The 24,370-nt window shown below is 35.7% G+C and overlaps 1 protein-coding gene and 1 long non-coding RNA gene across 2 annotated transcripts in view; one reads left to right on the top strand and one right to left on the bottom strand.

The window, feature by feature from the left end:
* The window catches only part of SLC25A16 (solute carrier family 25 member 16), a 39,646-nt gene extending 23,059 nt beyond the window's left edge, over positions 1–16,587 (top strand). The window contains exons 5-9 of the mRNA XM_070564270.1: positions 5,458–5,579; positions 5,820–5,886; positions 10,487–10,649; positions 13,775–13,843; positions 14,932–16,587. Of these exons, the coding sequence (XP_070420371.1) occupies positions 5,458–5,579; positions 5,820–5,886; positions 10,487–10,649; positions 13,775–13,843; positions 14,932–15,088 (578 nt within the window). The 3' untranslated portion in view covers positions 15,089–16,587. The remainder of the gene's footprint in view (positions 1–5,457; positions 5,580–5,819; positions 5,887–10,486; positions 10,650–13,774; positions 13,844–14,931) is intronic.
* On the bottom strand, positions 1,452–20,792 carry LOC139074379 (uncharacterized). The gene is made up of 3 exons (XR_011523939.1): positions 20,615–20,792; positions 16,721–16,881; positions 1,452–1,570 (listed from the first exon to the last, which is right to left on the bottom strand). It is a non-coding gene; the product is annotated as an uncharacterized lncRNA (long non-coding RNA).
* Between the last annotated feature and the right edge of the window lie 3,578 nt (positions 20,793–24,370).

The raw sequence follows: 24,370 nt of genomic DNA, 5'->3' as shown, positions 1-24,370 counted from the left end.
AAACTGATTTAGATCTTTTAGGAGAGCAGCAGGAACTCAGAGTTAGTATAGATTTAGGTCTGGGCTGATAAAAATGAAGGTAAAATTACAGTAGCATTTGCTGAGTAAATGTGGTAAGATATCTCAGGTCTATTAAATAAAATTAAACAAATACTTAAAAAATTTAAAACTAAAAAGTTAAATTAGGTCAAGAATATGGAAATCACTTTATTATTATTTTTTTGCTGAGGAAGATTCACCATGAGCTAATATCCATTGTCAATCTTCCTCTTTTTTCTTGACAAAGGTTCTTTCTGAGCTCACATCTGTGCCAATCTTCCTCTATTTTGTATGTGGGTCACCACCACAGCATGGCCACTGACAAACAGTGTAGGTCCTGTCCTAGGAAATGAACCCAGGCCGCCAAAGCAGAGTTTGCCAAACCTAACCAGTAGGCCGTGGGGATGGCCCCAAAGAAATCACTTTAAATTGCTGCTTTTACATGACTAGTTTGCTATTCTGAGTAAAAGTTGTGGCAAAAAAATTATATTTTCGTTTGGTAAGATGAATAAAAAGATGAAATTATCATGCTAAAAATATACTATTAAAAGTCCACAGGGGGCTGGCCCGATGGCGCCGTGGTTAAGTTCGTACATTCTGCTTCTTGGTGGCTCAGGGTTCAGCGGTTCAGATCCTGGGTATGGACATGGCACTCTTTGGCCCACCATGCTGTGGTAGGCGTCCCACGTATAAACTAGAGGAAGATGGGCACAATGTTAGCTCAGGGCCAGGCTTCCTCAGCACAAAAAAGAGGAGGACTGGCAGTAGTTAGCTCAGGGCTAATCTTCCTCAAAATAAATAAATAAATAAAAGTCCACATAGAGAAAGAAAGTCATGACAATACCTCAGGCTCTTCCTTTTCAACCTGAGCCCAGCAGAATTGTTCCTGTAAAGAATGGTGGCAGGACGAAAAGCTGTTCAGCCAGCCATAATGTAGAGACTAGAGAATATTCCATCAACATTCAAAAGTGTATTCATGGAGTGGGCTTCAGGAAGCGTGCCCCTCAGGTACTCAGAGAGATCCAGAAATCTGCCATGCAGGAGATGGGAGCTCCAAATATGCACATTGATACCAGGTTCAAAAAAACTATCTGGGCCAAAGGAATAAGGAATGTTTCATACTGCGTCTGTGTGGTGGTGTCCAGGAAACGTAATGAGGATTCACCTAATGTACCAGATATGTAACCACTTTCAAAACTACAGAATGTGGATGAGAACTGACCACTGATTGTCAGGTTATAAAACTGCCAAAAAACAAAAAAGAAAGAAAGAAAGAAAGAAAAAAGTCACGTGAGAAGCAAGCCACAATAATACAGAGAAAATGCTTTTTCCCCATCAAATGATCAAATGTTGGGAAAATTGTCTAATTGAATATTCTAATTGCCTAATAAGTATCTAATACATCTGAGAAGTCAGAGAAATTGGACTTTTATTCTAATGGATGACATTATAAATGGGCACAGTCCTCTGGAGAGCAATTTCTGTTGAAAACCTTATCCTTTGACCTAATGATTCTGTTTTCGGAATTTATCTGTAACAGAAATGATAAACAAAAATATTTAGTTATAAGGACATTCACCAAAGCACTATTTGCTATTACAATATCATATAATAAATAATGGAGACAACCTAAATGTCTAAGAAGATTGTTTTAAGTTACGATACATCCAGGTAATATTTTTCTCACATGGAAAGATGTTCACAGTATAATGAGGTATAAAAATTAACTATGAAATAGAATTACATTATAAAAAGTTTTAAATGTGTGTGTTTATATTTGTGTAAATGCACATGTATAAAGAGTTTGGAATGTATATTTAAGTGGTGATTACTGAAGGATGAATATATATATATTTAATTTTTTTGATTGTCTATATTTTCTAATGTTTCTACACTGAAGATACATTTCCTTGGTACTTTATAAAAATAGAATTTTTTTTTATTGAGTTAATGATAGGTTACAATCTTGTGAAATTTCAGTTGTACATTATTGTTTGTCAGTCGTGTTGCAGGTGTACCACTTCACCCTTTGTGCCTACCCTCCACCCCACCTTTCCCCTGGTAGCCACTAATCTGTTCTCTTTGTCTACATTTTTAAATTCCTCATATGAGTGGATTCATACAGAGATTGTCCTTCTCTGCCTGGCTTATTTCACTTAATATAATTCCCTCAAGGTCCACCCATGTTGTTGCAAATGGGACAATTTTGTTCTGTTTTACAGCTGAGTAGTATTCCATTGTATATATATACCACATCTTCTTTATCCAATCATCTGTTGATGGGCACTTAGGTTGCTTCCATGTCTTGGCTATTGTAAATAATGCTGCAATAAACATTGGGGTGCATAGGACTTATGGAATCGCTGACTTCAAGCTCTTTGGGTAGATACCCAGTAGTGGGATAGCTGGGTCGTATGGTAGTTTTATTTTTAATTTTTTGAGGAATCTCCATACTGTTTTCCACAGTGGCTGCGCCAGTTTGCATTCCCACCAACAGTGTATGAGGGTTCCTTTTTCTCGACAGCCTCTCCAACATTTGTCACTCTTGGTTTTGGATATTTTTGCCATTCTAACAGGTGTAAGGTGATATCTTAGTGTAGTTTTGATTTGCATTTCCCTGATGATTAGTGATGATGAGCATCTTTTCATGTGTCTATTGGCCATCTGTATATCTTCTTTGGAGAAATGTCTGTTCATGTCCCCTGCCCATTTTGTGATTGGGTTGTTTGATTTTTTATTGTTGAGTTGTGTGAGTTCTTTATATATTATGGAGATTAACCCTTTGTTGGATAAATAACTTGTAAATATTTTTTCCCAATTAGTGAGCTTTTTTTTTGTTTCAATCCTGTTTTCCCTTGCCTTGAAGAAGCTCTTTAGTCTGATAAAGTCCCATTTGTTTATTCTTTCTATTGTTTCCCTCATGTGAGGGGTTGTGGTGTCCAAAAAGATTCTTTTGAAGCTGATGTCAAAGAGTGTACTGCCGATATTCTCTTCTAGAAGACTTGTTGTTTCAGGCCTAATCTTTAGGTCTTTGATCCATTTTGAGTTTATTTTAGTAAATGGTGAAAAAGAATGGTTGATTTTCATTCTTTTACATGTGGCTGTCCAGTTTTCCCAGCACTATTTGTTGAAGAGACTTTCTTTCCTCCATTGTAGGCCCTCAGCTCCTTTGTCAAAGATTAGTTGTCCATAGATGTGTGGTTTTATTTCTGGGCTTTCAATTCTGTTCCATTAATCTGTGCATCTGTTTTTGTACCAGTACTGTGCTGTTTTGATCACTGTAGCTTTGTAGTATGTTTTGAAGTCAGGGATTGTGATTTCTCCAGCTTTGTTCTTCTTTCTCAGGATTGCTTTAGCAATTCAGGGTCTTTTGTTGCCCCATATGAATTTTAGGATTCTTTGTTCAATTTCTGTAAAGAATGTCATTGGGATTCTGATTGGGATAGCATTGAATCTGTAGATTGCTTTAGGTAGTATGGACATTTTAACTATGTTTATTCTTCCAATCCATGTGCATGGAATGTCTTTCCATCTCTTTATGTCGTCGTCAATTTCTTTCACGAAGGTCTTGTAGTTTTCGTTGTATAGGTCTTTGACTTCCTTGGTTAAATTTATCCCAAGGTATTTTATTCTTTTTGTTGCGATCGTGAATGGGATTGAGTTCTTGAAATCTTTTTCTGTTAGTTCATTGTTAGCGTATAGAAATGCTACTGATTTATGTATGTTGATTTTATACCCTGCAACTTTGCTGTAGCTGTTGATTGTTTCTAATAGTTTTTCTATGGATTCTTTGGGGTTTTCTATATATAAGATCATGTCGTCTGCAAACAGCGAGAGTTTTACTTCTTCGTTGCCTATGTGGATTTCTTTTATTTCTTTTTCCTGCCGAATTGCTCTGGCCAACACCTCCAGTACTATGTTGAATAAGAGTGGCGAAAGTGGGCACCCTTGTCTTGTTCCTGTTCTGAGAGGGATGGGTTTCAGTTTTTGTCTGTTGAGTATGAAGTTGGCTGTGGGTTTGTCATATATGGCCTTTATTATGTTGAGGTGCTTTCCTTCTATACCTATTTTATTGAGGGTTTTTATAATAAATGGATGTTGGATCTTGTCGAATGCTTTCTCTGCATCTATTGAGATGATCATGTGGTTTTTGTTTCTCATTTTGTTGATGTAGTGAATCACGTTGATTGACTTGCAGATGTTGAACCATCCCTGTGTCCCTGGTATAAATCCCACTTGATCATGATGTATGATCCTTTTGATGAATTGCTGAATTCTGGTTGCCAAAAGTTTGTTAAGAATTTTTGCATCTATGTTCATCAGCGATATTGGCCTGTAGTTCTCTTTTTTTGTGGTGTCCTTGTCAGGCTTTGGTATCAGCGTGATGTTGGCCTCGTAGAATGTGTTAGGAAGTGTTCCATCCTCCCTAATTTTTTGGAATAGCTTGAAAAGGATAGGTATTAAATCTTCTCTGAAAGTTTGGTAGAATTCCCCAGGAAAGCCATCTGGTCCTGGGGTTTTATTCTTTGGGATGTCTTTGATGGCTGTTTCAATCTCTTTCCTTGTGATTGGTCTGTTCAAATTGTTTGCTTCTTCTTGAGTGAGCTTTGGGAGATTGTAGGAGTCCAAGAATTTATCCATTTCCTCTAGGTTATACATTTTGTTGGCATATAATTTTTCGTAGTATTCTCTTATAATCCATTTTATTTCTGCGGAGTCTGTTGTTATTTCTCCTCTTTCATTAACTTAGAAAATAACTCAGCTGGATACTTTATGAAATTTGAAAACATATATTGGTGAAAAATCTAGAACTTAATTCTAAATTTACCTATCAGGAGATTTTTATCCCTAAATAATGAATTGTTTCTATGACTTTGAACATTTATATTTTTATTATGTTTAGTCAATAACAAATTCACCTTAATTCTGAAAAGAAAATAATGATTGCTTTGAAGTTTTTTAAAAAAATACCTTTATTTTTATAAGAATTCCTTAGGTAGATAAAGCATCTGTCCATTTCAGGACTAGAGAAAATAAGTAAAAAGTCAGATAGCTTGCCTAGTGCTATCGGGATAGTCCGTTTTCCCTTTCTGATATCTTACCTGGGAATAGACAGGTAATAGAATAGACAAAATACTCATGATCCACTTACACTGTACTAATTTGGTGCTAACAATAAAACTTCACAGTGGGAAGAACTTGAAAAGATTTTACAAACTGACCCTTTACTCACACTGTTATTTTTCAGCTGGTGATATTATATATAATTCTATCAGTAGTATTGCCTTTATTTCATTGGTTTTTCATCATTGCTATAATTTGAGAGCACTATTAATGATAGGATATATATATATATATATATATATATATATATGTCAAAAAACTTCTTGCACATTTAAGTTTCTCCTTTCTTTTCAGGTATGACAGCAGTTATCTGCACTTACCCTCTTGACATGGTTAGAGTACGCCTAGCATTCCAGGTGAAAGGGGAACACACTTATACGGGAATTATCCATGCGTTCAAAACAATTTATGCAAAGGTATTTCATATTTACTGTTCTCATCTAACATGTCCTTTTATATTTAGGCAAATATTTTGAATATTATCTAAATAATTATTCTTTTATTTAAATTATTGATAATAATAATAATGAAAATATATCTGTGTTTCAGGGTGGGTCCCAGAATAATTTTTCCATTATAATGTATGTTTTTGTTCTTTGATATTTATCATAATGAGCACCATGCAGTCTCACTTCTAACTTTTCTTCACTCAAAAGGAAGGCGGTTTCCTTGGATTCTACAGAGGCCTGATGCCTACTATATTAGGAATGGCTCCATATGCAGGTATGTTTCAAATGTGGCAGAACCTGACTTTTTTATTTTCGTCTAAGAATCAGTTTTCAAGTTTAGCATTTTACAATTAGCCCCTAATCCGTCTAGAATTACTTTTTTCCTCCTCAAGGACAACCGTTTGACCCAGAGCCACTTATGAAGCAGTCCTGACTTTCCCGGTGGTCTGCAGTGCTGCTTCTTAGAAAGCAGTGGAGTGTAGTTTTACAGTAAGTCCTTATATTTGGTAGGACAAGTCCCTGGACTTTATGCTTCTTTTTTTCAAGAATGTAAGGTCTATAGATATTTTGCTATCCCATGTACATTTTAGAATCAGCTTTTGATATTGTACAAAAATCTTTTTTGGGATTTTGAATGAAATTTCATACAGTTCTTGGACATGTTTGTTAGATATATTCATGTACACCTTATAAACTTTGCTGTGTCTTTTAGAAAATTAGATTTTCAGTTTATTGCTTGATTCAATTTTTATATGATCTTACAGTTAACTGTTATCCTACTTGTTGATTTTATAGCCAGCTATCGTGTTACTTATAGATGCTTTGGGTTTTCTGTGTAGGCAGTCACATCCTGTGCAAATAATATCATTTTTCTTACTTCCATTCTAATCCTTATTTCTTCATTTATTTGTGTTTATCTTGTCTTACTGTACTAGCTAAGGACCTCCATTGCAAAAGCGAATAGAAGTGATGATACCAGACATTTTGGCTCATTACTGATTTTAAAGGGAGTGTTTCTAATACTTCTTCATTTAGCATAATGTTTACTGTAATATATACCATTTATCAGGTTGAGGAAGTTTTGGTAAGAATTTTTTCTGAATTGGTGTTGAATTTTATCAACACTTTTTCCTGCATTTACAGGAGTAATCACATAGTTTTCTCCATTAATCTGTTAATTTAATGAATGACATTAATAAACGTTCTAATTTCAACCCAAATTGGTTATGATATAATGAATTCTTTTTTAACTGTTGCCAATCATTTTTTTTTTTTCCCTGCTTTTTCTTCCCAAATCCCCCCAGGATATAGTTGTATATTTTAGTTGTGGGTCCTTCTAGTTGTGGCATGTGGGATGCTGCTTCAACATAGCCTGATGAGTGGTGCCATGTCTGCGCCCAGGATCCGAACTGGGGAAACCCTGGGCCTCCGAAGCGGAGCTCAAGAACTTAACCACTCGGCCGCGGGCTGGCTCCCTAATGATCTTTTTATATCCTATTGGATTCAATTTACGAATTACTTTTAGAAGTTTTACATCTATATTCATATGAAATTAGCTTGTACTTTTCTTTTCTTGTAATATCCTTGTGTAGTTTGGGTATCATGGTTATATAGATCTCATGGAATGAGTTGAAGAGTATGTCCTCATTTTCCATCCTCAGGAAGAACCTGTATAAGATGATAAGAATAATCTGTTTCTTGAAAGTTTTCATTGTGGGATGAATTTTAAATACTGGTTTAATTTCTTGAATGGTTGTAGGACCATTTAGTGTTTCTATCTTTTGAGTCATTTTTGGTAATTCATACCTTTCTTTACCATTTTGAGCTTGATTGTTTTGTGTTAGTTTTCAATTTTTTTGGCAAAAGGTTTTCCTTATTTCTTCACTTTTCTTTTTTACATCTGCTCATCTATAGTCATATTCCCTTTTTCATTTTTATTTGTTTTATCAGTTATCAGATTTTGCAAAGAATTAATTTTTGCTTTCTTCCTCTTATCTAATCTACCTTTATTTCCCATTTCATTGATCTTTTTTCGTGTCTTACTTATCGCCTTCCTTCTCTGGGTTTATTCTTCAATTGGTTGCTTACCTCAGTAGTTTTCAACCTTTGGGTTTTTTTTTTCCCTAATAAAAGCATTTTTTTCTAAATACTGCCTTAACTGCATCCCTTGAGTTTATTCATTTGTTTGTTTTTCCTTAAAATTTGGAAATTTTCAAATATATCCAAAAGTAGACAATAGTATAATGAACCAGCATGTATCTATCACCTAGCTTCAACAGTGGTCCACTCATGACCAATCTCGTTTCATTTATACCCCTAATTACTCCCTCCACCCTCATCTCAAATTGTTTTAAAGCAAATCTACTTTATTATTTCATCTATAATATTTCAATATTCAGCTCTCTATGCTTATTTTTTAAAGCATAACCAATATCATTATGAAACTTTCTTAATATCATCTGGTATGTTGTCATTGTTCAGATTCCTTCCCATTCATAATTATGTTTTGGCCAGATTCCAGTTAATATTTGACTAGTATGTCTTTTTTTTAATTTTACTTTTCCATGTCTTTATGTTTTTTCTGTTGTAATCATCATATAGTTGGATATTTTTTAATCCAGTCTGTAAAATCTTTTAATTGCCAATTAGCCCACTTAGTGGTTATTGTGATTATTGATTTATTTGGAGTTGTTTGTGTACCTTGCTATTTGATTTCCACTTGTTGCTTTTTTTTTAGTATTTCTTTGTATTCCTTTCTTATCTTGTTTGCGTATTCTGAATCCTTACTGCCCCCTCTTTTATAAATAGATAAATTTATTTGCCTCCTCCTATGCTTGGTAGTCTTTAATTATGAGTTTATTACTTGATCTTAATCTCTGAGTTTCAGACCCAGTGATTCCATTTTCTGTAGGTCCAGTAGTCAGATCCATCTCAATGGCTCTGCTGCTATTGGCATCAATATGTAGAGTCACTCCTCCTCTCTCATGGGCCCAAACTCCCGTGGGGACTCCAGCTATATTTTTGGGAGGTGGTAGTGTTGGGGATTCTTGGAGACCTTCTCATCTTTTTGCAAGCCCAGCAATGGATATAGTTGTTCTGCAGTGACAGAGTCCCTCAGAATACCTAGACTGTCGTTATGCTAGAAGCAGAACTCTTTAATCTTTTGCTATATCTTCATCTCTTTCTAATGTTTTTGGTTTTAGTTTTCAGTTTTTAAAATATATTTTTACATAGTTACAGTATATATATAATTTTTTCTTAATTTTTCCCCATTTCCCAAATATTTTTCATATTTTTGAATACTCTTCACAAACATCGTTTTTAAAAATTGTGTCATATTTCACTGAAGATCATTCCACCTCATTTAGGTATTTCTGTTTTTTTCCCTACTTATGTTTAATTTGCTATGAATTTTCTTGTCATGAGCATTTTCTGTATTTAAGATGAAGTCTTCGGAATAGATTTCCCAAATATAAAAGTATATGAATAGTCTAAAATTGTGTATCATCATTTCAAAATACTATAAATTATAAAAATTTTGCGTAAAGAATAAATGCATACATTAAGGTATTATCATAGACTGAATTTTTGTTAGTGCTTATTTGCTCTTAAGCATCAAGTATCTTTTTAAATATGTTTTTAAAATTTAGTGGAGGGGCCAGCCCGGTGGCACAGTGGTTAAGTTTACACGTTCCACCTTGGTGGCCCAGGGTTCACTGGTTCGGATCCTGAGTGCGGACATGGCACCACTTGACAAGCCATGCTGTGGCAGGCGTCCCACGTATAAAGTAGAGGAAGATGGGCATGGATGTTAGCTTAGGACCAGTCTTCCTCAGCAAACAGAGGAAGATTCGCAGTAGATGTTAGCTCAAGGCTAATCTTCCTCAAAAGAAAAAAAAATTTAGTGGATATCAAGATATCTTGAGTAATGCTTTGTTGATAGGAATGCTCGAATTCTATTCTTTTTTTTTAAAGATTGGCACCTGAGCTAACATCTGTTGCCAATTTTCCTTTTTTTTTTCTTTTTAAATTCTTCTTCTCCCCAAAGCCCCCCAGTACATAGTTGTATATTCTAGTTGTAGATCCTTCTAGTTCTGCTATGTGGGACACCACCTCAGCATGGCTTGAAGAGCGGTGCCATGTCTGTGCCCAGGATCTGAACTGGCAAAACCCTGCGCCACCGAATCAGAGCACACGAACTTAACCACTTGGCCATGGGGCCGGCCCCCTTGAATTCTATTCTTGATTTTACTAATGTATGACTTTAACGAGTCTGTTATAAAATCATGTAAATGTTCAGCAAGCACCAACTGAATATTATCAATAACTTAATATAATATTTATTAGATTCCATTTGTCTTATGAGCTAATATGAACACTTTCCTCATGGACATAACTCTTCCTTGAGGAAAAATTAGACACTAAGTTAAAATAACAATGCTTTGTCACATCTGAATTTTTTGCTCCTATCTTACATTATTGCCATCATCATTATTGTAAATATAAGTTATCATATTTACTTATAATTATTAATCATGAATTTAGCTTTTACTCATGTGAAACCTTGCAAAACCATTTAATTCTATTCGTATATAATGTGACATTATACTCAACTACTGCCTTTATTCAGTGAACTGATGTATATATTAGTGTGTGAAAACCAATGCTATAATTTTTATAGGTGGTAATTTTGTCATCTTTGTGTTACTTATAAACATTAATTAAATCTTTTTATTTTAGATTAAGACAAGCATCAGAAGTTAGGAAATGCATAGTTAGTTCCTTGAGTTAATTGGTTCTTAGGTAAGAAATGGTGTCTTTTCACAGCTTGTGTTCCTTTAAGCATGGTGGTGAATTTATATTTTGTTTTTCAGGTGTTTCATTTTTTACTTTTGGTACCTTAAAGAGTGTTGGGCTTTCCTATGCTCCTACCCTCCTTGGCAGACCTTCATCAGACAATCCTAATGTCTTAGTTTTGAAAACTCACATAAACTTACTTTGTGGTGGTGTTGCTGGAGCAATAGCACAGACAATATCGTAAGTTTCTTCATCAACTTAATTCAATCAAATTACATTTACCCAATCCTGGTTTTCAGCATTGGTTACTTATTTTATTTTTTCTAATAGATTATTAAAATACGGGATCCCTTGCAAGATATAAGTATTAATTTAATATATTTTTTCAGATGTACCTGCACTTTAAGCATATAATAAATAATTACATACCAAATTGACCAAATTAGTTTGAACTTACCCAATTTCCTGTGGATTCATTTAAAAGAAAGGAAAAAAGAAAGCTAGAAAGGAACACTAAGTATAGTCTTCATATTTTCTCATGAGTTTGCCTGTATGAAGTTTCTGAAATTGGAGCCATTTATCTTATGTGTGTGTGTGTGTAGGTACAGCTTCTCTTGCTCTAAATCTTGGAGGCCTACTTTGTGCCAGACAGTCTATTAGACATTGGGAGGTTCACTGAAGGAAAAGCAAAGTTATTGCCTCAAGAAGCCTATACTAAGACTAATTAAGACAGTTAGCAATACAATGGAGTTTTATATTAATATAAACTGTAGTGGGAACACAGATAAAGATATTACTATATTGTAATTAGGAAGGCAGCTTAGGGAATTTCTCTAGACCAAGAGAGATTGAGTAGATGAGATGAAAAGAGGCTGGAATACTAAGAAGCAGGAACTTTTCAGGAACAGGAAGAAGAAAAGCTTTCTGTGACTGAAAAGTATCCTGAAAAACAGGAAGATAACAGGGAGTAGTAGTGTCACAAAGACTCAACAAAGAGTATCCAATGGAAAAAGAAAAGTCAAAGTAAGATAAGTACTGAAAATAATAAGTACTGAAAAATAAGGTGTTCACTGGATTTTACAATTAATAGTTACCTTTGTGAAAGCAGATTCAGTGTACTTGCGTGTGGGAGCAGATCATACTAGGTTGAAGGTAAAGAAGAAAAGGTGTGTGATGGACTTTGGAAACCTGGCTGTGGAAACTTGTTCATTTGCAGAGACATGATCACCTCTAGCTATTCTGATTCTCTTCTTGGTTTTATTGCCCCTTTTCTTTATTATTCCTTTCCAACTTAGATCCCTAGAATCTGTCTTCTCTTTCCCACTTCTCTTCTTAAACTGTATTCTACACCTACTGACTCTTAACAGATCCAGTGGCTCCTTCTCACTTCTTTTACCCTCCTTCCAATTGTTCTAATTCCTTGGTTTTTGTAATAGTGCCCTTTCTTGGTGATCATCCTCCCCAGTATCAGTATCTCGCTGATTCATGTCCTCCTCCTACCTATCTGTGCTGATTTTTAAGGCCTAGCTAGACTTCAGTGCTCTGCTCTTCCCATAAATGTCTAGAATAACTCATTTATCTTTATGGTTTCAACGGTCACCTTTGTACAGATAACCAATTCTATTTAAATCTCCATTACTGACGCCATTACTTCTCTAGCAAGCTCTTGGATCTTTCTACTTGGACTTCTGCCATTAATGTAAACTCCATAATTTATATATTACTTGCTTGTCTTCCTCTTCATGACAATCCTCAGTTCCCAACTTTCCTATTTGTTATTGATAACTGTTAATTTTCTAGTCTTGATAATGCCTTGAAATCACTTTTCAGATTGTACATATTCAAACAGTCACTAAGTCTTGTCATTTTTTACTTGAGAACTTTGCCTAGAATGCTATTTTATTTCTTTTCTATTGTTATTTCCCTGGTTCTAATCCTTGTACCTTGTCTTCTTACATTCTCTCTATTAATCAATTCCTTCTATTCACATAGATCTTTTCCAGCTTGGAAGCTGAATCCTTCAAGTTGAGGTTTTGGTCCCTTTATCTCCATAAAGTTTTTTCTTCTCTCTACTCCTTGTTAAAAAATAATTCCTAGAGATGCTATTGAGATGCGTAGGGGGCTTCATCTATTGGTAATGTTATTTCTTACACTGTCTGGTTGTATATGGGTATTTTTTTATTATAACTATTTCATAGTAAATTTAAATCAATATAAAAGTACATAATTATTTTTGTCATATATCACTTATTTATATATTATGTACCATGGAGAGCTTTGAATACGAAAGCAGAAAGCAGCTTTTTGACACTGGAGAATGTCTCTAAGACTCAGTTTTCTTATCTTAATGTTGGGATAACAGTACCTACTTCATGCAATTTTTGTAAAGATGGAATGAGATAATATACATAAATTGTTTAGCACAGCACCTGACATAAGTAGTCAATATTAGCAAATAAAACTAATTTTAAAAAATCACCTGGGATCTCACTCCCAAAAGAGATTACTTTTGTATATTTCATTTCAGGCAATCTTCTTTTGCTTTTTTAAAAGTTTTATTGGGGTGTAATTGACATACAACATATTTCTTGTTTCTGGTGTTCAACATAATGATTTGATATTTGTATATATTGCGAAATGATCACCACATTAAGTCCAGCTAACATCCATTGCCATACATAGTTAGAGAATCAGGCAATCTTTTTACGTAGAATGTTCTCTGTCCTCTAAGTGCAGTTTTCTGTATTGTTAATTTTAGCCCTTAAAGAAAAGTTTTTGTTGGTCTACTGTGTACAGGGGGACTTGCTGAATATCACTCTTAGGGTAGTGGTTCTTCAATGGGTTAATTGTGCCTCCAGTGGACATTTATTAATGTCTGGAGACATTTTTGGTTATCCCAACTCGGGGTATGTTACTGGTATCTAGTGGATGGAGACCAGGGCTGCACCTAAATATCCTACAATGCACAGGACATCCCCTCACAACTAAGAATTATCCAACCCAAAATGTCAATAGTGCCAAAGTTGAGAAACCCTGTAGGGTTACAACAATGAAAAGCACTCAGTTTATTTCTTCAGGAAGTGCCATTTAATTTGGCCTTGAGGAGTGACTAGAACTTGATATTGCACCCAATGGGAGAGAAGAATCATCTAATTTGAGGGAACTACATAAGCAAAGGCAAAGAGATCACTGTATTTTTATTTGATTGTATTCATGTGCCTATATCCTGAACTCCCAGATTAGACAAAACAATAAGAGAATAGGAACACATTATTTCCTAGCATATATAGGGCTTTGTATTCAATAATTGTTGAGTTGAAAACTAAAAATCATTTTTAAGTCCTCTTGCCTTTTTCATCTTTTAGCTACCCATTTGATGTAACTCGTCGGCGAATGCAATTAGGAACTGTTCTTCCAGAATTTGAAAAGTGCCTGTAAGTTCTCCATTTGTTACTGTTCATTTTCTTTAGAAATGTAATATTTAAGTAGGGAGATAGGACTGTGGTCTCACTAGTAGTCAAGATCTTCCATTTTTTCTCCTATAGTATATTTTGGTAACTTTATAAGATTTTAATCATGTCCCAATCCTATTAAAAACTTCACTTTAGAGCAGCTCTGTTAAATATAAATATAATATGAGCCACATATGTAATTTAAAACTTTCTGGTGGCCACATTTAAAAAAGTATAAAAAGAAACAGATGAAATTGTTTAAAAATATTTTTGTTTAACCTAACGTATCTAAAATATTATCATTTCAGTATTTTGCATCCTTCTTTTTATATTAAGCGTTTGAAATCCAGGGTGTATCTTACACTTCCAGCACATCTCAATTTGGACTAGCCACATTTCAAGTGCTCAGTAGCTACCCATCGTTACACAGTACAACTCTAGAGTTTTCTAATCTAAAGAGATTTAGAATCATTCTGTTTGATTGGTGATGTGTTGTCCCTCAAGGGAAGAGCAGAACATTTGTTCAGGACCTTGAATTGCCTTTGTTTACCCAAAAGAGTTTTTGAAGATTTCAGTCCGGATTGCCTAATAAAAGGGAAAAGCACAGCCCAAAATATTGATTTGAGAGGAAAGAACACTCTTTGAAATAGGAAAGTATTACTGAAATCTGAAAGATAGTCCTTTAGGTGTCAGTTCTATAATCATTTGCTAGTTGCGTGTAGTATAGAACTTGAGCTGAAATGAAAAGTTAAAGAGCAACTGCTCATGCATCCTTTCAAAAGGTTACGTCGATAGTTGAACTATTATGAAATAGTATTGCCAATAAATGTCAGAGGCATAGTACAAACAAAATATCTTGTATTAATGAGCCCCACAAATCTGTGCATAATGCTTGTACTTGTTTGGAATGAATTGCTCTTTCATTGAATTTTTAGCGTGTTTTAATACTTGCCTTCCAAAAGCTATTAAAGATAGCATTTTGGTTTCTTTTAAAAATTCTGCTATCGATCTTGAAATTGTCTCTTCACGAGTGGGCATAAGGGTGTCATCATTTAACCGTTGTCTTTCAGTACTATGCGGGAGACTATGAAGTATGTCTATGGACACCATGGAATTCGAAAAGGATTATATCGTGGTTTATCTCTTAATTACATTCGCTGCATTCCCTCTCAAGCAGTGGCTTTCACAACGTATGAACTTATGAAGCAGTTTTTTCACCTCAACTAAAACAAATCATGATTTCGTTTCTTTAATAAACTCTCAGAGGAAGAAATAAAATGTTACTTTAATTTTGAGGAGAACTTTACTTGAAGGGGGATATTTACCCTGTCACAGGAACCACTGGTATTTTAGTACTTGATTTTTTTATTCATCACAAATCAAAAGTGCTTACTATCCTTTTTGATGCCAAAAGTTATACCTTAGAACATTGAAAGAAATTCCTAAGCTGATGCTGGCTAATCAGTTAGGTTATTTGAAACCATTTTAAAGAGTTATTTGGAAGTAGAACTGACTTAAAATGGGATTCAGGAGGTTTCCATTAGCTTTATCATGCTGTTCCAAGCTTTTAATTGTAATCATTATTTTCAAAGACTCTAGCATTGTTTATTATTATTGTTGTTATAAACAAGTTTGGTTATATTGCAGCAGAATGATGAGAACTGAATTTTTAAGATATATCAAACGTAGCTTAGAAGCCAGCAATGAAGTATTGTTTTTATCTCTTTTCTTGTAATTCTGCTCCACTGGATAAAAGGACAAACACTTTTTCTCTTCATTTGTTAATAAAATAAATGTTGTATTTAAAAAGTAGCCACGTAGAGACTCAACAATAAATGGAGAATTTTCGGGTATTGCTCAAATGTTATTACCAGGTACTATAAGTGATTTAAATATGTTTTTAAAAGTCAATGTATTTCCCAAAGTCAGTAATAATAAATACTGAATATCTTTGCTCTTAAAACATATTAGCATTATAGACTTGTTTTTGTTAGATGATTTGGTGTATACTAGAAGATTTATTTAAGTGGACCATCGAATATCCATTAATATAGATGTGAATGTTACAGGATGTTTCTAAGGTATTATGATACATCAACTAGTTCTTCCATGTAAAATAATTTTAGTGCAATATAAACTTAAGTAGAAATGTAAAACATGGTTTGAATTGCTCTCCTTTATATTAAAATGGTTTAAAATATAAGAATTCCATTTATTGTGTTTAGAGTACTTTTTATGTTTTATTTTAAGCATGACAGAAATGAGAGAACAGTTATAGTTCTGTCCTCAGTAATAGTGATTTGTAGAATTGATATTATTTTTAAGACATTAGAAAACTAAGTTTAAAGTGTTATTTCTGCTTCAATTTTTATTTTTTTGCATAAAAGATTTCTTGTCATACCTTGGTAAAAATGAGATGAACTGGTTTCATTTTCAAAGTCTTTATTTTAAAATAAATATGTATCTTTGTATGATTTATAAGTGTACCTTCAGGTAGAAATACATGTGTTCCTAAAACTATTTTGTATATTTTTATTTCTGGGCTATACTGTAGCTAATTATTGTTATCAAATCTCAAGATAATTTAAATGTATAAAATAAGTATCTCAGTTATGTTATCAATAAAAGAGGATTGTGAATATTTTTTTAAATAAAAATTTGCATTCTATGTCTGCTATAGAATACATAGGATATTAAAAATAAATTTTATTTATATTTCAACAATTTTTTCTCTTTTAACTATTTATTTTATTGAAGCACAAATGCTAAACATAAGTGGTCAGAATGGAAGAATATTTAAAACAATGACTGGATTTATATCTGATTTATTTCAGATTGATAACCCAAAGTGCATCTTACCAGTTTGTCTTCCATTTGAAGACTGACTATTGCTGTTTTGATCTCCATTGTTCCTCCTTTCTTGCCTTTCCGTGGGGGCAGTCCTCTGATCTATAAAATGGGACAGTGGTCTGGTCTAGGGATTGATAAGTGAGATATCACTCCGAGCTCTCAATGGTTGCCTGTTGGAGGTGGAAAGGTTAGTGGGTATATATAGTAATATCTTACTCCATTCTCCCCCAGAGTACTCAACATCCATTTATTCAGTGCCCACTGTGTGCCAGGTATTGTATCAACATTATGGGGGGTTACCTTGGGAGGTCTGTTAGCTGTACTTACAGTCTGATTTGGATGCCCAGTTGTATCTAACACCAGATATTTCTCTAATAGAGTATGCACCACACTTTATGGTAACTGTCTGTTTATCTATGTCCCCTAATTGGTTCTCTCAAGGGCAGAGCCATGCCTTCATCCCCTATAAGGAGCACAGAATGTGACACCACAATAGGTGCTCAGTGATGTTTACTAAGGGGAAGAAGGAATATTCTCGTAGGGAGAAATGAGGCACAAACAATCCATGGAAAGAGCAATTTAGAAGTAAAGTCATTTGGTTTGTTTCACAGAAATTTCTGGTTGCTAATTTGAGCCAGGATAAATGGCATATAATAAAATCTATATTATATGAGTAGTGCAGAGTTGCACTATATGAGTGCCTTGCAGAGTTGGGCCAATGATATCTGACACACTTGTGTAGCAACCGTATACTCTACACAGTTCCTCACATCCATTCGATGAACAGCAGACACCATGTTAGGCACTAGAAATCAATGACAAATAATAAGTCATGTATATTTCCTGAGGGCTTACTATGTTCCATGTCTTGCTTCTTTTTTGTGAGGAAGATTGGCCCTGACCTAACGTCTGTTGCCAATCTTCTTCTTTTTGCTTGAGGAAGATTGTCGCTGAGCTAACATCTTTGCCAATCTTCCTCTATTTTATGTGGGATGCTGCCACAGTATGGCCTGATGAGTGGTGCCAGGTCCACACCCTGGATCTGAACCTACGAACCCCAGGCGGCCAAAGTGAAGGGTGCAAACTCAACCACTATGCCACTGGGCTGGCCCCTCCATGCCTTGTTTTAAGCACTTTTGATGCCTTTAACTCTCTCTCTACAACAATACTATAAGATAGGTACTATTTTACGGTCCTTTTTCTTTCTTTTAGTGAGGAGGACTGAGCCTGAGCCAACAGCTGTTGCCAGTCTTCCTCTTTTTGCTGGAGGAATATTGTTGCTGGCGCTGGCCCAGGGGCGTAGTGCTTAAGTTCACGCACTCTACTTTGGCGGCCTGGGGTTTGCAGCTTCAGATCCTGGGTGCAGACCTAAACACCACCTCATCAAGCCATGCTTTGGTGGTGTCCCACATATAAAATAGAGGAAGATTGGCCAGATGTTAGCTCAAGGACAATCTTCCTCACCCCTCCCCCCAAAAAAACCCCACCAAAAAAAAGCCAATAAAACCTAAGCAAAAATCAATTAAATTGAAAAAAAGAAAAGATTGTAACTTGTATCCTATTCAAATGAAACTTTTTTGTTTTGCTGAGGAAGATTGGCCCTGAGCTAACATCTGTTGCCGATTGTCCTCTTTTTGCTTGAGGAAGATTCACCCTGAGCTAACATCTGTGATAATCTTCCTCTATTTAGTATGTGGGTCACTGCGACAGCATGGCCACCGCCAAGTGGTGTAGGTCCACGCCAAGAACTGAACCCAGGCTTCCAAAGCAGAGCACAGAGCACACTGAACTTAACCACTAGGCCATGGGGCTGGCCCCATGAAACTCTTAACGTGTCAATAAATTTGAACATGTCAATAAACATAAACCAATCAATAAAATGATTACAGTTTGTGGAAAGTACTTATTAAGAAAGTAAATAGGCTGCCTGATAGAGATAAGTGTAGGGTGTAAGGATCAGAGAGCTACTTTAGAATGGTCAAGGAAGGGGCTGGCCTGGTGGCGCAGTGGTTAAGTTCACACGTTCCGCTTCTTGGTGGCCCGGGGTTTGCCAGTTCGGATCCCAGGTGTGGACATGGCACCGCTTGGCAAAAGCCATGCTGTGGTAGGCATCGCACGTATAAAGCAGAGGAAGATAGGCACGGATGTTAGCTCAGGGCCAGTCTTCCTCAGCAAAAAGAGGAGGTTTGGCAGTAGTTAGCTCAGGGCTAATCTTCCTCAAAAAAAAAAAGTCAAGGAAAAGTTTCTTTGATGTGCTAAACTTTAAGCTGACACATGGAGGATAAAAAGGAAACAGCCATGCAAAGAGTTGTGGGGGAAGAATGGCCCAGGTGAAGAGAACAGCACATACAAAAACCCTGAAACAGGAAAAAGTTTGGCTTGACATAGGAATTGTCAGAAGGCCAGCATGAATGAAGTATCATGAGTGAAGAAGTAGTAACAAGTGGGGTTGGAGAAGTAGACAAAGGCCAGATCAGGTAGGTCTCTCTAGGACATGGTAATGATTTTGTCTTTTATTCTAAACGCAATGGGAAGCCCTTGAAAGTTTCAGCAGGGGAATAAAATTGTCTGATTATGTTTTTGCAAAAATCACTCTGCTTTGTCAACAGTGGTTTGCAGTTAAAACAGAAATCAACAAAATAAAGAACAGACAACAGAGAAAATGACAAACTCCTTGGACCAGCCCCGTGGCTGAGTGGTTAAGTTCGCACACTCTGCTGTGGCGGCCCAGGGTTTTGCCGGTTCAGATCCTGGGTGCGGACATGGCACAGCTCATCCAGCCATGCTGAGGCGGCATCCCACATGCCACAACTAGAAGGACTCACAACTAAAAATATACAACTATGTACTAGGGGGCTTTGGGGAGAAAAAGGAAAAATAAAATCTTAAAAAAAAAACCTCCTAAGTTGATTCTTTGAAAAGATCGACAAAATTGGTAAGCCCCTAGCTGAATTAATAACTAAAAAAGAAAACAAAAATTACCAATATCAAGAATGATAAAGAGGACATTACTGTGGATCCTATGGATATTAAAAAGATAATAAGAGATTTCTAAATAACTCTGTGCCAAGGAATTTGACAACTTAGATGTAAGGCATAGATGCCTCAAAAATCACAACCAAGGGGCCAGCCCCATGGCCAAGTGGTTAAGTTCGCATGCTCCACTTCAGCGGCCCAGCGTTTCACTGGTTTGGATCCTGGGCACGAACCTAGCACCACTCATCAAGCCATGCTGAGGCAGCGTCCCACATAACAGAGCCAAAAGGATCAGAATATACAAGTATGTCCTGGGGGGTTGGGGGAAAAGAAGGAAAAAAAAGAAGATTGGCAACAGATGTTAGCTCAGGTGCCAATCTTTTTTTTTTTTTGAGAAAAATTAGCCCTGAGCTAACATCTGCTGCCAATCCTCCTCTTTTTGCTAGGAAGACTGGCCCTGAGCTAACATCCGTGCCCATCTTCCTCTACTTTATATGTGGGACGCCTGCCACAGATATAATATATATAATTCTATTGAACATTTAAGAAAGAGATAATCTTATACAGACTTCCAGAAATTAGAAGACAGCACTTTGCAATTCATTTTATGATGCTAGTATAACCTTGATACCCAAACTTGACAAAGTTGTCGCAAAAAAAGAAAATTACAGACCAGTATCCTTCAAAAACGAAGATGGAAAAGTCCTTAACAACATACTAGCAAGTCAAATCTAGCAATACATAAAAAGTTTATATCATGACCAAGTTGGGTTTATCCTAGGAATGCCAAATTGTTTAACAATCTGAAGTCAATAGTGTAATTTCCCATAATAACAGAATAAAGGAGAAGAACCGCATGATCCTTCAATAGATGCAGAGAAAGGATTTGGCAAAATTCAACATTGATTAATTATAAAAATTAATCACCTTAAAAATAGAAGAGACCTTCCTCAATCTGATAAAGAGCATTTTGTCAGATTGTCTTTTCCAACAATACATCCCAACTCACTTGCTCTTCTCATGTGTCATTTACACTCATCCCATCAACAGATTCTGTTCCTTTCCCTTGAATCTGGCTGAGTGGGCCTGTAACTACAGAGGAAGTGATGCTGTGTGACTTCTGAAGTTATGTCATAATGCTGCAATAGCTTTCATCTGGTCTTTTGGAAAGCTTGTTCTTGGAATCCAGCCACCATGCTGTGGGGGAGCCAATCAGTCCCTGTAGAGGAACTGATAGCCAGCCTCAACTTGGCAGCCATTTGGATAAGCCATCTTCAAAGTGGATCCTCCAGTTCCCAGCTGATGCTTTATGGAACAGAGACAAGTTTTCCCTGTGGAGCCCTGCCCAAATTGAAAATTCATAAGCTAAAAAAATTATTTTTTTTATTGAGTTCATAATAGTTTACATCATTGTGAAATTTCAGTTGTACATTATTTCTTGTCTGTCACCACATAAGTGCTCCCCTTCACCCCCTGTGCCCACCTCCTACTCCCCTTCCCCTGGTAACCACTGAACTATTTTCTTTGTCCACGTGTTTGTTTATATTCCACATATGAGTGAAATCATACAGTGTTTGTCTTTCTCAGTCTGGCTTATTTCGCTTAGCATAATTCCCTCCAGGTCCATCCATGTGGTTGCAAATGGGATGATTTTGTCTTTTTTATGGCTGTGTAGTATTCCATTATATATATATATACCACATCTTCTTTATCCAATCCTCAGTCAATGGGCACTTGGATGGTTTCCATGTCTTGGCTATTGTGAATAGTGCTGCAATGAACATAGGGGTGCATATATTACTTTGGATTGTTGATTTCAAGTTGTTTGGGTAGATACCCAGTAGTGGGATAGCTGGGTCATATGGTAGTTCTGTTTTTAATTTTTTGAGGCATCTCCATACTGTTGTCCATGGTGGCTGCACCAGTTTGCATTCCCACCAGCAGTGTATGAGGGTTTGCTTTTCTCCACACTCTCTCCAACATTTGTTATTTTCAGTCTTAGTGTTTACAGCCATTTTAACAGGTAGAAGGTGGTATGTTAGTGTAGTTTTGATTTGCATTTCCTTGATGATTAGTGATGCTGAACATCTTTTCATGTGTTTATTGGCCATCTTTCTATCTTTGGAAAAATGTCTGTTCATATCCTCTGCCCATTTTTTGATCAAGCTGTTTGTTTTTTATTGTTCAGTTGTGTGAGTTCCTTACACATTATGGGGTGTCATATATATGACACTCCTTGTCATATATATGATTTGCAAATATTTTCTCCCAATTGGTGGGTTGTCTTTTTGTTTTGATCCTAGATTCTTTTGCCTTCAGAAGCTCTTTAGTCTGATGAAGTCTCACTGTTTATTTTTTCTTTTGTTTCCCTTATCTGAGAAGATGTGGTATTTGAAAAGATACTTTTAAGTTCGATGTCAAAGAGTGTACTACCTCTAGTATATGTGCTGCCGAAGCGAGCACAGTGTGTACTACCTATATTACCTTTCAGGATTTTTATGGTTTGAGGACTTACCTTCAATCTTTGATCCATTTTGAGTTTATTTTTGTGTATGGCATGAGATAATGGTCTACTTTCATTCTTTTGCATGTAGCTGTCCAGTTTTCCTAACACCATTTATTGAAGAGACTTATCTTTTCTCCATTGTATGTTCTTGGCATCTTTGTTGAAGATTAGCTATCTCTATATGTTTGGTTTTATTTCTGGGCTTTCAGTTCTGTTCCATTGATCTGGGTGCCTGTTTTTGTACCAGTACCATGCTGTTTTAATCCCTATGGCTTTGTAGTACATTTTGAAATCAGGGATTGTGATGCCTCCAGCTTTGTTCTTTTTTCTCAGGATTGCTTTAGCAATTCGGGGTCTTTGGTTGCCCCGCATGAATTTTAGGATTCTTTGCTCTATTTCTGTGAAGAATGTCATTAGGATTCTGATTGGGATTGCAGTGAATCTGTAGATTGCTTTAGGTAGTATGGACATTTTAACTATGTTTATTCTTCCAATCCATGTACATGGAATCTCTTTCCATCTCTTTATGTCATCATCTGTTTCTTTCAATAATGTCTTACAGTTTTCATTGTATAAGTCCTTCACCTCTTTGGTTAAATTTATTCCCAGATACTTTATTCTTTTTGTTGTGATTGCAAATGGAATTGTATTCTTGAGTTCTCTTTCTGTAAGTTCGTTATTAGAGTATAGAAATGCAATTGATTTTTGTAAGTTGATTTTGTACCCTGCAACTTCACTGTAGTTGTTAATCATTTCTAATAGTTTTCCGATGGATTCTTTAGGGTTTTCTATGTATAAGATCATGTTGTCTGCAAACAGCGAGTTTCACTTCTTCACTCCCTGTTTGGATTCCTTTTATTCCTTTCTCTTGTTTAATTGCTCTGGCCAAAAGCTCCAGCACTATGTTGAATAAGAGTCGTGATAGTGGGCATTCTTGTCCTGTTCCTGTTCTCAGGGGGATGGCGCTCAATTTTTGCCCATTGAGTATGATATTGTCTGTGGGTTTGTCATATATGGCCTTTATTATGTTGAGGTACTCTCTTTCTATACCCATTTTGTTAAGAATTTTTAGCATAAATGGCTGTTGGATCTTGTCAAATGCTTTCTCTGCATCTGTTGAGATGATCTTGTGGTTTTTATTCCTCATTTTGTTGATGTGGTGTATCACAATGATTGATTTGCAGATGTTGAAATGTCCCTGTGTCCCTAGTATAAATCCCACTTATCATCATGTATGATCTTTTTGATGTATTGCTGAATTCGGGTTGCCAAAATTTTGTTGAGAATTTTTGCATTTATGTTCATCAGTGATATTGGCCTGTAATTTTCCTTTTTTGCGCTGTCCTTGTTAGGCTTTGGTATCAGAGTGATGTTGGTCGTGTAGAATGTGTTAGGAGGTATTTCATCTTCCCTAATTTTTTGGAATAGCTTGAGAAGGATAGGTATTAAATCCTCTCTGAAAGTTAGGTAGAATTCTCCAGGGAAGCCATCTGGTCCTGGGCTTTTATTTTTTGGGAGGCTTTTGATTACTGTTTCAATCTCTTTCCTTGTGATTGGTCTATTCAGATTATCTATTTCTTCTTGATTCAGCTTTGGGAAATCGTAAGAGTCTAAGAATTTATCCATTTCCTCTACATTCTCCATTTTGTTGGCATATAGTTTTTCGTTGTCTTCTCTTGTAATCCATTGTATTTCTGTATTGTTCTGTATTGTTATTTCTCCTCTTTCATGTCTAATTTTACTTATCTGAACTTTCTCTCTTTTTTTCTTTCTAAGTCTGTCTAGGGGTTTGTCAATTTTATTTGTCTTCTCACAGAACCAGTTCTTTGTTTCATTGATGCTTTCTATTGCCTTTTTTGTTTCAATAGCATTTATTTCTGCTCTGATTTTTATCATTTCTCTCCTTCTGCTGACTTTGGGCTTTGTTTGTTCCTCTTTTTCTGATTCCATTAGGTGTAGTTTGAGATTGTTTATTTGGGATTTTTCTTGTTTTTTAAGGTGAGCCTGTATTGTGATGAATTTTCCTCTTAATATGGCTTTTGCTGCATCACATATGTGTTGGTGTGGTATGTTTTCATTTTCGTTTGTCTCCAGATATATTTTTATTTCTCCTTTAATTTCTTCAGTGATTCATTGGTTGTTCAATAGCATGTTGTTTAGTCTCCACATCTTTGTCC

This window comes from Equus przewalskii, chromosome 1 (genome assembly GCF_037783145.1).
Source record: "Equus przewalskii isolate Varuska chromosome 1, EquPr2, whole genome shotgun sequence".
NCBI classification, from domain to species: Eukaryota; Metazoa; Chordata; class Mammalia; order Perissodactyla; family Equidae; genus Equus; species Equus przewalskii.
The sequence above is the reverse complement of the archived record's forward strand: the minus strand, read 5'-3'. Positions and strand labels throughout refer to the sequence as shown.